The following is a 13,637-nucleotide window of genomic DNA, read 5'->3' as shown; positions in this document are numbered from 1 at the left end:
CACAAGTTGGCAGGCATTCCAGGTAACTACAAACTATTTAACTCCAACAGTGCAAGGCTTTTATCTCTCCAATCTTCAAACATCTATAAAAAATACAACAAAAATGTTAAACATTGTGTTATGATTTTTTTCCCCAACCCCTTTCTTTCCCTTTTGCTCTTAAGGCTGTTATTTTGTTTCATAACAATATTCTTGAACAACATCAGTGCATTCTTTCTCCAGCCTGAACTAATTAATGCTCTTATTTCCCTTTAAACCATGTGCACGCAATTGTGCTTGGTTTACATTCAGAAAATAGAGAATATGCTCTTCTCCTTGAAATTTTGGAAAGGATTTATTCAGGAGAACCATGAGCTGAGCTGAGAGCCACTGATGCAGGTGATGCCTGTGGGTGGGCAGTAGGAGAGTGTCCAGGGCTGCACTTGCACAGATCAAATTTAGCAAGGTCTGTGCAGGATATCCCAGTAATTCCTGTTGGCAGTATAGAATACGATAGAACAGGACAGTTTCATTAGAAGGGACCTGCAACAACCATCTAGCCCAACTGCAAGCAGGACTTGCAGGGTGCATGCAGCAGTGAGTGCCAGATAAATTGTAGACAGATGGATGTATACATTTCAACATCCCATGCTGACATGACACTGTTTAATTAAGACTTTGTCCCTTCTCAGCTGCCCCACAGGTAATGTCCAGTTTGGGCCTGTGCTGAAGAGTAGAAGAGGCTCAAGTCTTGCTGCTGTACCTTGGAGCTCACTCCCAGCCCAGGTAACCATGGACTCACGGCAAAACTGTTTTGAACACTAGGTGAGTCTGAGCTTGCATATAAAATATAGGAGCAGGCATGGTAAGAAACACTGCCATCGAGCATGTCTTTTATCCAGGTGTGAAGGAAAAAAGAAAACAACAAGGGAAATATTTCATGTGCAGATAAGATTCTCGATTATAGGTTCCATTTTTATTAAATGTTCCAGTTAGGTCCTGCACAATCGGAATTTGGTGATTCACACATTTGAGGCAATTAAGCTTTGAGTTGCCATCCTTACATTTGTTTGGATACTTTCTGTAGCATATACACATCATGTTTGCACAGTTAGTCTGTGTGCAAGGTGTAATTTTTCTGTGTGAGGACTGCACTCTGAGTCACTGAGTTTCCTCAGGGTGTCCTGATTCCCTGCTTCTGATAATCCTTAAGGAATATCCTAGGTGCTGCTTCGTTTTGATTTCCCTTTAGAAACTGAGTTATACCGTAAAAGTGACAGTAAGCATCTGCATGTAGCAGATTGTGATTCCCATTATAGGTGAAAATGTACCCATCTTACTCCTGAACTAAATATTACTATTCCAGTCTCAGTATTTCTGTTAAGAATCTGTCAGCAGCCTCAGAGGAGGATGCAGAAAATATAGACATATATTCACACTAAGTGATTTTTCAATATCAGATGTTTGGTTACCATCTTATGACCTAGGGAACATAAAATGAATGCTGTTAGAGACTCTGGTGTTTTGAAGCAGGAATCCGGCTCAAACCTTGTTTAATTTAATTTAATTTATATAATTCCAGTATTTGAAGGTCTGTTTAAAATAAAAAAGCCACTGGACTGACTTAATTCCTGCTTGATTTCACTACATTCCATTCAGGCATTTGAAAAATCTGTCTAAAAATTATGCATACTGTAGAACTTGTCTGTTGTAAGCACTCATTAGTTTTTTGCATTGTTTTAATGTATACACACAGAGGGAAAGCCCTACATTAAAACACCATGAAGAATGCAAAATTAAGCACTTGAAAGTCAGAAATTATACAAGGTAAAATAGCTTGTGTGAGTTTTATTTGGCCTCTCTGCTTGTTCGCATAATATCTATGTGTTATATATACATACGTAAATATATTTTAAGTATATAATATTTGTGCATGTACAGTGAGAAAAGCCTTTAATTACATGACTACCTGCTGTTTTTTTCCGGAGAGTTCTTGCTTTATTCAGTGAACAGGACAGACCTGCTTCACATGTGGGTCACCTTACTGTGGAGAAGGCTGTTCCCTGTATGACACTGCCTCATCAGCCGTATCCTCATTCACCTCATTAGGTGAATCACAGATGAGGTGGGACACTGGAAGAAGAGCTAAGGGGTGTCACTGCTTCTCCAGAGAGTTAAATTCGTAACTTAGAAGGTCAACTGGCTGGCTGCTGACAGGTATAGAGGTATCTGAGTGAGCTCCTGAACTCCCCTCAAGGAAAATTATCAGGACAAGGTTATGTGATTAACCATATCAAGTTGCTGATCTGAGGAAACTTCACCGATTTACCCCACTGTAAAACAGGGGGTGCGTGCAGGAAACGCTCTGCAGACAGATGGGGCGGGGAACTAATTTCTAGCTAGGAAATGGTCACAAACAGCTGGTGGAGGTAAGTTCTTCTGCTGATACAGCTGTGTCCAGAAGATAACAGCTGTTCACAACCTGGACCACGCTAGGGTAGGACTAGCTTGGGTTTATCTTTCTTCCTGTATAGTCACTAGCAGTCTATATCAGTACCGTTGTCTTCATTAATCAAACTCGAAAGCACATTTAAAAAAAATGGTAGTGAGAAAAAGTTTATTTTCCTTAAATCCAGGTTAAGTGCCTCTAATTATCTTACCTAGTTTTAATTCTTTATTAATCCAATGGTGCATCAGTTGCTCCATCCTCTTGCCTGGGAGTGATGTCAGGCTTCTGTCTCTTCCTTAAAGCACCATATGATGTTATTCCAGTTGCATTTGTCTCATTTTGTGAGTGCATGCCTTGAGACTCTGGAATCTGATTTACAAAAGCATTGCATATTCACAGTTGCCAGCCAGAGCTGTGCTTTGAAAATAAAGAATGCTGTACCATGCTCAAGAATGCTAAACTGCTGGGGGACACAAGTGCCCAAAAATTCATGGTTTTCACCTGAACCTCTCTGCCTCTGAGTTTCCCAATATGAAAAGAAGGTAATAAACTGTCCCCTTACAGAGACACTGTGAAAATAAATGCATTAATATTTGTGAAACACTTAGGTACTTCATAGGGGAGAATTACAAAAATCCCATGAGGACTTTAATCATTAGTTCTTGAGAGCAAGGTTTGAAGATAGTGCATTAAATAAGTCATGGGGCTCCATACTGAACAAGGAGAAAAGAAAATATTGAATTGCTCCTCATTAAGACCCAGATTCTCGAAGGTATTTTAAGTGCCTAAATCCTGCTGAGTGTCAGGGCTTCTTAAGTGGTCATTTTTTAATATTTTTTTTTAACTGACTAGGACAGGAGCAAGAAAAATTGCACATAATCATGTAATTATACGTTGCACTATACTGCACTGTTAATTAAAGGTTGCATCAGGATGCACGTGCACAAGATTTGGGGCACAAATTAACATAGCCCAAGCAATCTTAGTTACAGCATTTACCAATGCCAGATTGCTTGACTTTGCAACATCTATGATCTTTTCCACTAATTAGTGTAGAAATCATTCTTTCTGGTTTTAGGATAATAAACAAAGCCAGCCACATTCCCCATCATGCTCACATCCCTAGCAGATGGGGGAGGGGTACCCTTCTCCTGCGGCATCCCTCCCCATGTGGAGTACAGACCTCTGCCAGCAGAGTAAATGACACAAGTAATAGATTGTCATCTTCTGTTTGAGTCAGCATCAGGGAGGGACAGAACATTTTGCCAGTGAGTTTCACTAATGTTTGCTGACATCAGAAGAACGGTGAAAGTCTTCGGGGTCCATCAGGATCAGAGGAGAGCACATGGAAAGAAGTACAGGCTTTTCTATCTGTTCCCCAAGTGGCACAGCCCCTTTTACCATTTTCAGCTCATTCCCGTTTCTTCCTGTTTATCTTGCCTCCCATCCAGCTCTCACAGTACTCATGTGGCCCTCCTGAGCTGCAAAATCCCCCCTAGCATCTGGATAAAGTTCTGCCCATCCTGATCTGACCCCATAGCTGGTCCTGCTTTGAGAGGAGGCAGGGCTAAAGAGCTCCTGATCCCTTCCAACCTGAATTATAATGTGATCCTATGAAGACATTGTGCTTCTCTCCATTATATAAATAGTTTGCATTCCAATAGGTGATTTCATTAATCGATCCTGGTACCAAGTAGCTTTGGTTTATTGCACTGTCACACTTTCACCTCTACGGTACAGGATTCCTTTAGTCAAAAAAGGCAGCCAAGCATACATCCCATAAAACAATAAAATATAGCTAGCGTGGGTTTTATGTGGAATGAGGTTGTTGCAAATTCCACATAAACCAGGAATTTATGCCAGGAGCTCTTCAAAGTACTGTGACTGGCTTTCCAAGAAAGCTGCTAAGGCAGCTTGATTTTTTTTTTCGTCCTCCTCTCTGCAAACATACTGATATTTCTCTGGGTACTGGCTTCAAATCTTCTGAGCCATGGCAGGGTGCCGACAGACAGGGTGCTCATTCTGCAACGGGAGGCTTGCTCTGCAACAGGGAGAAGTTCATCGGTTTCCAGCGCCGCTGTGCTGTCCCAGCTCTGAGGCCGCTCACTCAGTGGTAGGGCAGGGATCAAACTGCTCCTGTCAGAGAAGACCAAAGCCACCTTTTCTGCTTCTCCTCCCCAAACTGCTGAGGACCCAGGTTATAATGGTATGCAATTTCCTTAATATAACTCAGTGAATGTCGGGGGAAAAAAAGCCAAAAGACATTGATTCATTCTCTTCTTGAATGCAACTTGTCTTTTAAATGGTATCTTTTTGTCTTCTAGCGAAGAGGCACCCCAAAGGTACAATGTCTTCTGTCTGAGGTCAAAGAGGAACTGTTGGAGAGGCTGTGCTTGACCACAAAACATAGTGTCTTGTGAAGCCTTGCACAGGAGATAGAAGCTTGCATAGGCTCCACCATGCAGCTGGAATATTCCTTTCAAATCCTTTCTCATTTCCTTATTCAAACCAAAACTAATTTTCACAAGAGTATGTAAAGCCATTTCTGTTATTTGAAAGATAATTTTCCATGAAGTTTTGCTTCAGTAGTTCTTATTTCATCAAAGATTTATTTCTTAACTCCTAGAAATGTATTTCCTTCCCTTTTTTCCCCTCAACCTTCTTGTACTCAGAAACAGTCTCTTGAGGATCACTTTCAAGGGTGGGAGAACTTCTACTAAGTAAAAATAACTCTCAGGAATACGCTATGTTTGAAATTTTTCAGTTCCAAACAAAATCGCAGGATGTAGTAGCATCCTAAAAGAGGCATTTGGGACAAAAATGTTTGATCAGCTTGAGTAAGGGGTTGTCATCTCTTGTTACGGACTTTTCATTGTACTATATGACTCCAACCTGTTCCTACACATCCACTCGTTCACAGTAGACCTACTTCCTTCTCTAAGGGCTCTTCTTTTCCCTCCCATCTCTTCCAAGTTTTCAGTTCTTTGCTTTCTTCAGTCATATTTCCCTTCCCTCAAAACTTCAACTTGAGCCATCCATTCCCAAAGTCCTCTCCCCCTCTCCATTTTTCCCTGCCAACCCCAGGCCATGCTAAGGCCTTTTCTGGGAAAAGGCAATGAGTGGTAGCTAGAAGTTTTAGAAGATCTGTCCCAAATGATCCCATCGCAGAAGAAATCTAGGAAGGGCAGGAAGCAACCAATCAAGCTCACAAAAAGGAAGGGCAGAGAAAGCAGATCAGGTTTCCACGGGGTAAGAGCAGAAGTACCGCCTAGCCAGAGCAGAAGGGGACAAACACAAAAAAGCCAGTACACCAAATATAACTTCACCAGCACAATCATCGCAAGTAACAGCAAATCATTCAGTTAAGAACATCAGTGGTAACAGCAAGCCAAAAGCAAATGGATTACTCATCAGAGGGAGAAAGCTATTGACTTTTTACAAGGGCATGCAGCGATAGGACAAGGGGTAATGACTTTAAACTGAAAGAGGGTAGATTTAGGCTAGATGTTAGGAAGAACAGGTTGCCCAGAGAAGCTGTGGCTGCCCCATCCCTGGAAGTGCTCAAGGCCAGGCTGGATGGGGCTCTGGGCAACCTGGTCTAGTGGAAGGTGTCCCTGCCCATGGCCGGGGGGTCGGAACTAGGTGATCTTTAAGGCCCCTTCCAACCCAAACCATTGTATGTCTACAATGCCAAGGAGGCTCAGAGTGCCTCAGGCCTTTTTTGCACCAGTCTTGGCTAAACGAGGTCACTTGCGATCAGGTGATTGACATAATACATATTAATGACAAGGGAATAAGGTTTCAGCCCAGACTGGGACAGAACCAGTTGCGAGAGTACTTTGATAACTTGGAGCTGTTCGAACCAGCAAACTGGCTGGACTTCACATCAGGGTAGTGAAGTGGCTCAGACAGCACGGGAAACAAAGTGTCTGTCTCTGAGAGCTCAGGGAAGCTAGCCAAGGGCCCTGCTGATAGAAAAAGGCAAAACTGGTGCCTATCTTTAAAAAGGGCATTTATAAATAAATAAATAAATAGATAGATAGATAGATAGACCAGCCAAACCTTTTTTTTTTTTCCCTAGAAAGCACCTAGCACAAATAGGCACATTATTTGTAAAGGGGTAGAAGGAAACTATGAGATAAGCTACTATTAGCCCGGCCTTGTCAACAAGAAATTGGGACAAGCCAGCAAAATTTGGTGATAGAAGAGCAGACCTTGTTATGGAAGAAAGAGCAAGGGCCTCAGTCATCTGGGCCTTGTTAGGCTCTGCACGTTTGTTAATAAATGAGAGAGTTCAGCTTGTGTGAAAAATGTGGGCAGTGGGTACAAAACTGTGGAAAGAGCAGCTGGCAGTGGTTTACTGGCCAATGGGTGGATTATAGGTGCAATTTCAAAGGGATCTGTCCTGGGATGTTTTGTTAGCGGCCTTCAGAGAGGGCATTCATCGGGGAGCAACTGCAAGCAAGTACATTGGAGAATAACATAAGAATTGAAAATCCTCTTAAGAAATTGCTTGGAAAGCACAAAACATAACTGAAAAACAAGGAACAGGAGTTGGTTTTGCAGGCAGGGTTAACACATTGCACGCACAGAGGCTGGGGCACTGCTCAGAGTGCACCACAGGCAGCAGCTGAGGGGGAACCAGAGGACAGCTGGGGGCAATCGCTGACGGCACCGGGAGAGGTGGACAGATCACAGCTGGTTGTCATAAAGAAAGCACGTTGCAGGGACATGGTAACAGCCATCAGATGCGAAAGGGCGCTACAACACAGGAAGAGTAAGAGAAGACTTCCCTGGGCAGGGAGCACCAGGTTCTTCTTTCAGCAAGGAATATTCAGATCAGGGGATGATTGATATTCATATATATATATATACACATATTTCAGCAAGGAATATTCAGATGCTGAGGAGGCTGTAGGGCTGCTTGGGTGCTGCCAATCCCTGAGAGCAGGGCTAAGGGAAGCCCTACAAAAGGGATCCAGAGCCACCAGTACATGGGAAAACTTTTTGGTGTCCTACATAAGAAAAGGAGCTAAAGGGAGAAAGGTCTAAGGAGTTAATGGTGTACAATAACTCGCTGGCAGGGACTGGATCAAGTAAATGAAAATCCACCAACAACTTGCTCTTCCATTTATATTCGGTAATGACGCCAGTCCTCTTCTAATGCACACAAGTGTTTTCTGCTCACTAGCCATGTTCATGTCTACAAGCGCCTATTGATCTGTTGTCTCTCTTCCCCTTCTTCCAAAGGAAAAAATAACCGCACAGTTCAGTAATGCATGGGCTGTGCTACACGATGAAAATAATCCGAGGCGCTTACACGCTGAAGTAAATTTAGCTTAACATAAAAATAACCGTCACAAATTTGAAATGTCTGTTTTACAATTAATGTCAGGCGTAAATTTTTTTTCCTAGTGTGCGCCAATTCGGCAGGCCAGCCAAGGCGATGCAGGCACACCTTCCCGCACCGCTCCGGGTCTCGCAAATGTCCCCTTCGACTTTCACTCCTTCCCTGCGGGCTGCCCCCGCTCCCGCCACCCGGGCGCTCCCGCGGCTCGGCTGCTCCGGCCCGGCTGCAGCCCGGCTGCGTTATTCACGGCGCACCGCGTGAATAATTGATATGGAAATCGCAGCGCGCTGCGGGGGAGCGCGCCCCGGCCCCGGCCCTCGCCCTGCCCTCCCCCGGCCCCGGCCCGCCGGAGCGGTGCGCGGCCGCGGGGCGGCGCGGAGCCCGCACGGGGCCGCCCCGCGCCCTCCCCGCCCCGCGGCGCCGTCCCGCCCCCGGCGGCGGCGGGTCCCTGCAGGGGGCCGGGCCGGGCCGGCGGCGCGGCGGGAGCAGGTGCGGGGCCGCCCGGCACGGCGGGGGCGGAGCGGGGGGCGGCGGCGGGGCCGGGCCGGCAGGTGGGGGCTGCCGGGAGCTGGAGGGCGCGGGCCGGGCGGGCTGCCCGCCTCGGAAGGTGCGGCCAGCGGGCTGCGGCGGGAGGCGCACGGCGGCGGCGGTCCCCGCAGCCCGGGCCGCGGAGGGGCCGGCGGGGCCCCGTGCTGCAGAGCCAGATGTGCGGGACGGGGGGCTGCGAGGGGCCGGCGGGGGGGTGCTGGGGGCTGCCGCCGCCGCTGCTGCCGCGGCCGGGGGGGGACCCTTAGCTGTGCGGGAAGCGGGGAAGCCGCGTCGGGAGCTGTTATTTTCCTCTCCTCCTTCCTTTGCCTTCCCTCTCCTCCCTCCCTCCTCCTCCTCCTCCTCACCAAAACCGGGAGAGGAGGCGTGTTCGTACAGCCTTGCTGCACCGGTTTTGCTTGGTTTGTTGTTGCAGGGTTTGGTTCGCAGGGTGTTTTGTGTTCGGTTGGTTTGGGGTTTTGGTTTGTTTTTTCTTTTTTTCTTTCCTCCCTTTTCTTCCCCCGCTTTGGCCCATTGCATGCTCGGATCCGGCTGGATCCTTCCTTTTATTTTCGGCGGTGCCTCTCGGAGGGGGGAAGGGAGAGCTGGGATGAGTGCAGCTTGACGCACAGGCGAGGGGAGGGGGGGCACCGCCGGCAGCTGCAGCGGTTCGTGGCCGCAGGGTGCGGGTGAGAAGGGGAGCGAGCGAGGGGCTCGCCCGGTGCCCCCCCCTTTCTTCGCCCCTCTCCTTCCTCCCCTCCTTTCCTCCCTCCCTCCCCCATCCGTATCCTGCCGGCGCCGGCTGGGAGCGTGTGTGCGATAGATTACGTTGCAAGGTGTGTGTGCGCGGAGGAGCGGGAGGGAAGGACTCGCGAAGGAGCCGGGGCTGCCCCAGCCCCCCCCTATGTGAGCCCCCCCGGGCGGCTGGATGGCGATAGACCGGCGCCGTGAGGCGGGCGGCGGGGGCCGGCCGCTGCCGGAGGAGAACGGCTCGGTGCCGGGGGCCGTGGGGGGGGGCGCCGCCGCCGCCCCCCCGGGGCCGCCCCCCGCCAGCGCCGCCGGGGCCGAGATCCAGGCGGTGCCGGTGCTGCCACCGCCGCCCGCCGCCGCCTGCAGCCCGCTGCTCCTCGACTACGACGGCTCGGTGCTGCCCTTCCTCGGGGGGCTGGGCGGCGGGTACCAGCGGACCCTGGTGCTGCTCACCTGGGTGCCGGCCCTCTTCATCGGCTTCAGCAAGTTCTCGGACTCCTTCCTCCTGGACCAGCCCGACTTCTGGTGCCGGGAGGCGGACGGGCAGGGCAACTGGAGCGGGTCGCTGGCGCCTGGCCACGCCAACCGCAGCGGCAACGGCAGCATCTTCCCCCCGCCCGGGCTGCCCACCCCCGCGGGGGGCAACGCCAGCGAGTGCGACTGCCACGAGTGGCACTACCGCATCCGAGCCGGCCTCGTCCAAAACGTCGTGAGCAAGGTGAGACAGGCGGCTTCCCTCAGCCCCGCTCCCCGTCCAGCCCTCGCGGACCCCCCCGGCCCTCCCCCGGCACCCCTCGGCACACCCTGTGTAGTGTGTGTCCCCAGGGCGAGGGGCACAGCTGGAGGCGATGCGGATCTGCCCGTCCATCAGGCACCCCGCGGGTCACCCTCCCGCCAGGAGCAGTCCTGCATCCCCGTAATCCTTTCCCTCCCTGGGCGTCCGGCCGGTGGGTTTGTACCTGGGTGCTGGCTGCGGCACTGAGCTGCAAAGTTAGATCCTGGAATAGAGTTCCCGGTGGCTCTTGGGGATCCCAGCGGTGTCAGCTGGCCTGCCGTCTCGGGACGTGGGCATCTGCGGAAGAGATGCTGCGGGCCAGTATCGCCACTGCGAGGGGAAAGGCTTGTGGAGAAGGCTGTGGTTGTGATATCGCTCATCTTTGTGCAAGCGTACCAAACCAGCCGCACAAACCAAAAACCAGGTTGACTTTTGGGGATGCTGATGAGGTGGTCACTGTTGGGAGGAAAATGAGACAAAGTTCTGCCAAATCCTTCTCGTTTTGTACTTATTCCCTTGATAACTGTTTTGGTAGAGCAATAAAAGAAGAAATGTCTCACACAAGTTGTTGTCCTCCAGAGGCAGAAAGTGCATACTGCTGTTTTGTGTTTCCTAATGTAATGGCTAAGGTGGAAAATTTCTAGTGAGGAGGAATGCGCCGCTTTCTGCTCTTACTTTATATTTGCTGAGTAGTGCATGCAAAAACACGCCTGCCTTTTCACCTGAAAGCTTTTGCATGTTTATGGTACCGGCCCTGCGAAAGCCCTGCCAGCTGTGGATGGGCCTCGTTGGTATTGACAAGCAACTGGAGCTCTTGGAAATGTAAAATGCAACTGTTATACCAGGAAAGTAGTTCCCTTAATCTCAAGACCCCCTCCCTGAGATCAGCAAAAATTACTTCCTGCCTGAGAGCAGTGTTTTAGATTAACTGTGTTTATCTAGCTGGGAGAAAGAATTGCAGCAATAATCAGATGACCAGTGCAGTTGTGCTTTGGTCAGCCAGCATGTGTTCATATTTAATCATTGAAAAATCATTTCAGTTTCTCTTGTGTGCCTTGAAAGCATGTGCAGCAGGGAAAAAGCAGGTAATGCAAATCCCTCAAAACCTTGAACCCAGAATGTATTAAAAAAAAAATCCAGCTACACGCCTTTCATGAGAAAAATACAGGCACATGGTGGACTTGAATGGTTGGTGATGTAGCAGTGAATAATGAAATTTGACATTTGAGAGGCATATTTTCTTCTGTTTATAACTAGGACTGAGCTATTCATGTGTTTTAGGGTTTAATGCTGATGCTTAAGCGCAAAAAAGATGATCTTGAAATATTTCTTTTTAGTGACACTGTAAAAGAATTTTTTTTTTAATGTTTGAATCTTTTGAAGGTCGTCATCAAGTTGGCCACAAAAGGTCGAGGGAGAGTTAGTTTGCTATCTTGCATGCTTCTTTAAAAACAATAAAAAAAAGCGTTCTTTGGAAGAACTTGTGGTAAAGGGCAGATCAATTTTAAGGGATAAATAAACATCTGTGGTCCCTGCTGTCTTGTTTTCTATTAGAAAGAAAAATAGCCGTCTTTTGAGACTACGGGTTTTTCCAGTGTAGAGTTTTTATTTTTTTGTATGCTTACTCCAAAAAACTTGGCAGCTTTTTTGCTTTGATTTGTAATCCTGCTAAATTATAATTAGGCTGTTTTCTCAGGGTCAGGATTCCTGCTTCGTTTGTGCTTTGGGTTTGTTTTGGGGGTTTTCTGGGTGGGTGTGTTGTCTGTTTTTATCCTAATGAAGAAAGAGGAAAACCCCAGGCAGAATATCAGTGTAGCTTAATTTGGACTTCCTTTCTTATAAACCCCCAGGAGCTCTGATACTGTGGGAGCAATTCTCGTAACTGCTGACTTCTCTTACATGCATCTTACTGTCCTTTGTGAGAAGGAGCAGCCCTGGATAAATTCAGAAGACTGGATGTTCAGATCTCCCTTAAGTCCCCTCAAAAATACATCTGTTTCTGTAATGTATTATGCAATGTTCTCATCTTTCTAAATAGAGATTTATTAAATCTTAGTCTAAAATACGGTCATCTGTGTAGTAGCCAGGGTTATATTGAAATATTGTAAAGAGAGCCAAAAGTATATTAATAAAAAATGCACTTCTGTTTTGCCAGTAAATCCCCTTGTTCTCATCTTCAGCAGTCCAAGCTAATCACTGCTGGGTGCTCCATTGTTGCATCGTCTTCAGAAACAATGAAACAATTGTGGTTATTTAGCACAAAGCATATTTCCCGTTCTGCATTTTGTTCATATACGTGCGTGTGAGATGTCACTGTCCTCTGTTCCTTGGGAGCAGATAGCTGTCCTTAAACTGTGTGAAGTTTCACTGTCTCCATATCCACTCTCCTACTGGTACCCTTCAGCAGCTGGTGCTTCTCTGTCCAGGCTTTCTCAGCTCTCCCTTCCCTGATGCCCTTTTTCTTCTAGCCTGTGTCATGCTTGGGATTGATGTAGTGGAGGTTTTGCTGTTTCCAGCTGTGCTTTGCTTAGCCCCGCTTCTCCTTGAGTCTTCGCTGGAGCCAAGGGTGGCATTGCACCTTCCTTGAAGAGTGGCATTGCCACGCTTGGTGCTGCCACTGTCCTGACCTCCTTGACTGAGTCACTGGGAACGGTACTTTTTATAGTGCTGCCAGTCATTAGAACTGGAAATGGTAATAAAGGGCGTACTGCTTATTATTTAACGCTGTTGAAATACATATAGCGAAGAGGTCAGATGCATAATTTAACCACAGGGATTCCAGTGGCCATATTAAATCACCCATCTGAGCTAATGCCCTGACTTGGTACATAAATCTTGGACTTTAGCTTGGTTTGTACATAAATATTTTCCTTTAGGACAATTCGCTTGTAAGGCTTTTTTCACTGCTAAATGCTTATTTGAGGATTTTCACCTGTTTTTTATCACAACATCGCCATTACCACACTGCTATAAACAGAGCACATGTGTATTGTTTGAGATATGTACCCTGAGCTAGCCTTTAGGCAAAAGGCTAGTAAAAAAACCCAGAATTGTCTTTTAAATGGCCTATGTATCTTGCCACAGTCCAAAGGAAGGATGCTGAGAAATACTCTTCTTTTTTGCCGTGGGAAAACCTACGGTCTTATTTTACCCATTTGCAAAGTGATACTTCAAGTAAATTATTGTCATTATGTTGGTTGTTGCATTAATGCTAACTAAACATAACATAGCGTTGAAGCCTGGCAGGAGGTTGGAGTGTGTACTCAGCAGGGACCTTTCTAACTCACTCAACTCCTTTAGTGCCTGGAGCTTCTGATCATCTGCAAAGCCAGCTGTAATCTTGGGGCAAAGTTTTCACAGAGGCTTTTAGTTACAGGACTGATGGCTGTTGGTTTTTTCCCTCAGTTACTAGGATGACCTGTCTGCTGTGTTCAATCACATCATGCCATTATGCGGTGGGGTGGTTTGTAGTTCTAAATGCTAATTTGTGTAATGGACACCAAAAGCTGACAATGGGCAAGGACTGAGGCTTGATTAAATTGCAGCGGTTGATGGCACAGCATCCCTCGGTGTGCACCCACAGCATTCCAGATCATTCCACCTCTTGGGGGTGGCATAGAGGGAAGTGGTTAGTTGAGGGCTGTGTTTTAATCACTCAGAGCAATTCTGTAATAATATTTCATGTCTAGTCACAAGGGAATTCCTCTTGTGGCTGCCCTTCTGCTCCAGATGCCTTGTTTTGCTGCAATGCTGTTCTCTTGGCTCTCAACTTCCCGCTTGATTTAGGTTGAGTCATCTTCTTTCCCAAG

The 13,637-nt window shown here is 47.5% G+C and overlaps 1 protein-coding gene across 5 annotated transcripts in view; it reads left to right on the top strand.

The window, feature by feature from the left end:
• Positions 1-8,317: 8,317 nt before the first annotated feature.
• SLC22A23 (solute carrier family 22 member 23) overlaps positions 8,318-13,637 on the top strand; it is a 113,708-nt gene continuing 108,388 nt past the window's right edge. For 3 of the 5 annotated variants that reach the window (XR_008820562.1, XM_056330233.1, XM_056330232.1), the window contains exon 1: positions 8,506-9,771. Coding sequence is in view for 4 of the 5 variants with exons in the window: in XM_056330233.1 (XP_056186208.1) it covers positions 9,232-9,771 (540 nt within the window). In the remaining variant the exon portion in view is untranslated. Of the gene's footprint in view, positions 9,772-13,637 lie in introns of all 5 variants that reach the window. The other 2 variants (XM_056330235.1, XM_056330234.1) reach the window with 2 other exon arrangements.

The sequence above is a fragment of the Falco biarmicus genome, chromosome 3 (assembly GCF_023638135.1).
Source record: "Falco biarmicus isolate bFalBia1 chromosome 3, bFalBia1.pri, whole genome shotgun sequence".
NCBI lineage: Eukaryota > Metazoa > Chordata > Aves > Falconiformes > Falconidae > Falco > Falco biarmicus.
This window is presented reverse-complemented; position numbering and strand designations above follow the sequence as displayed.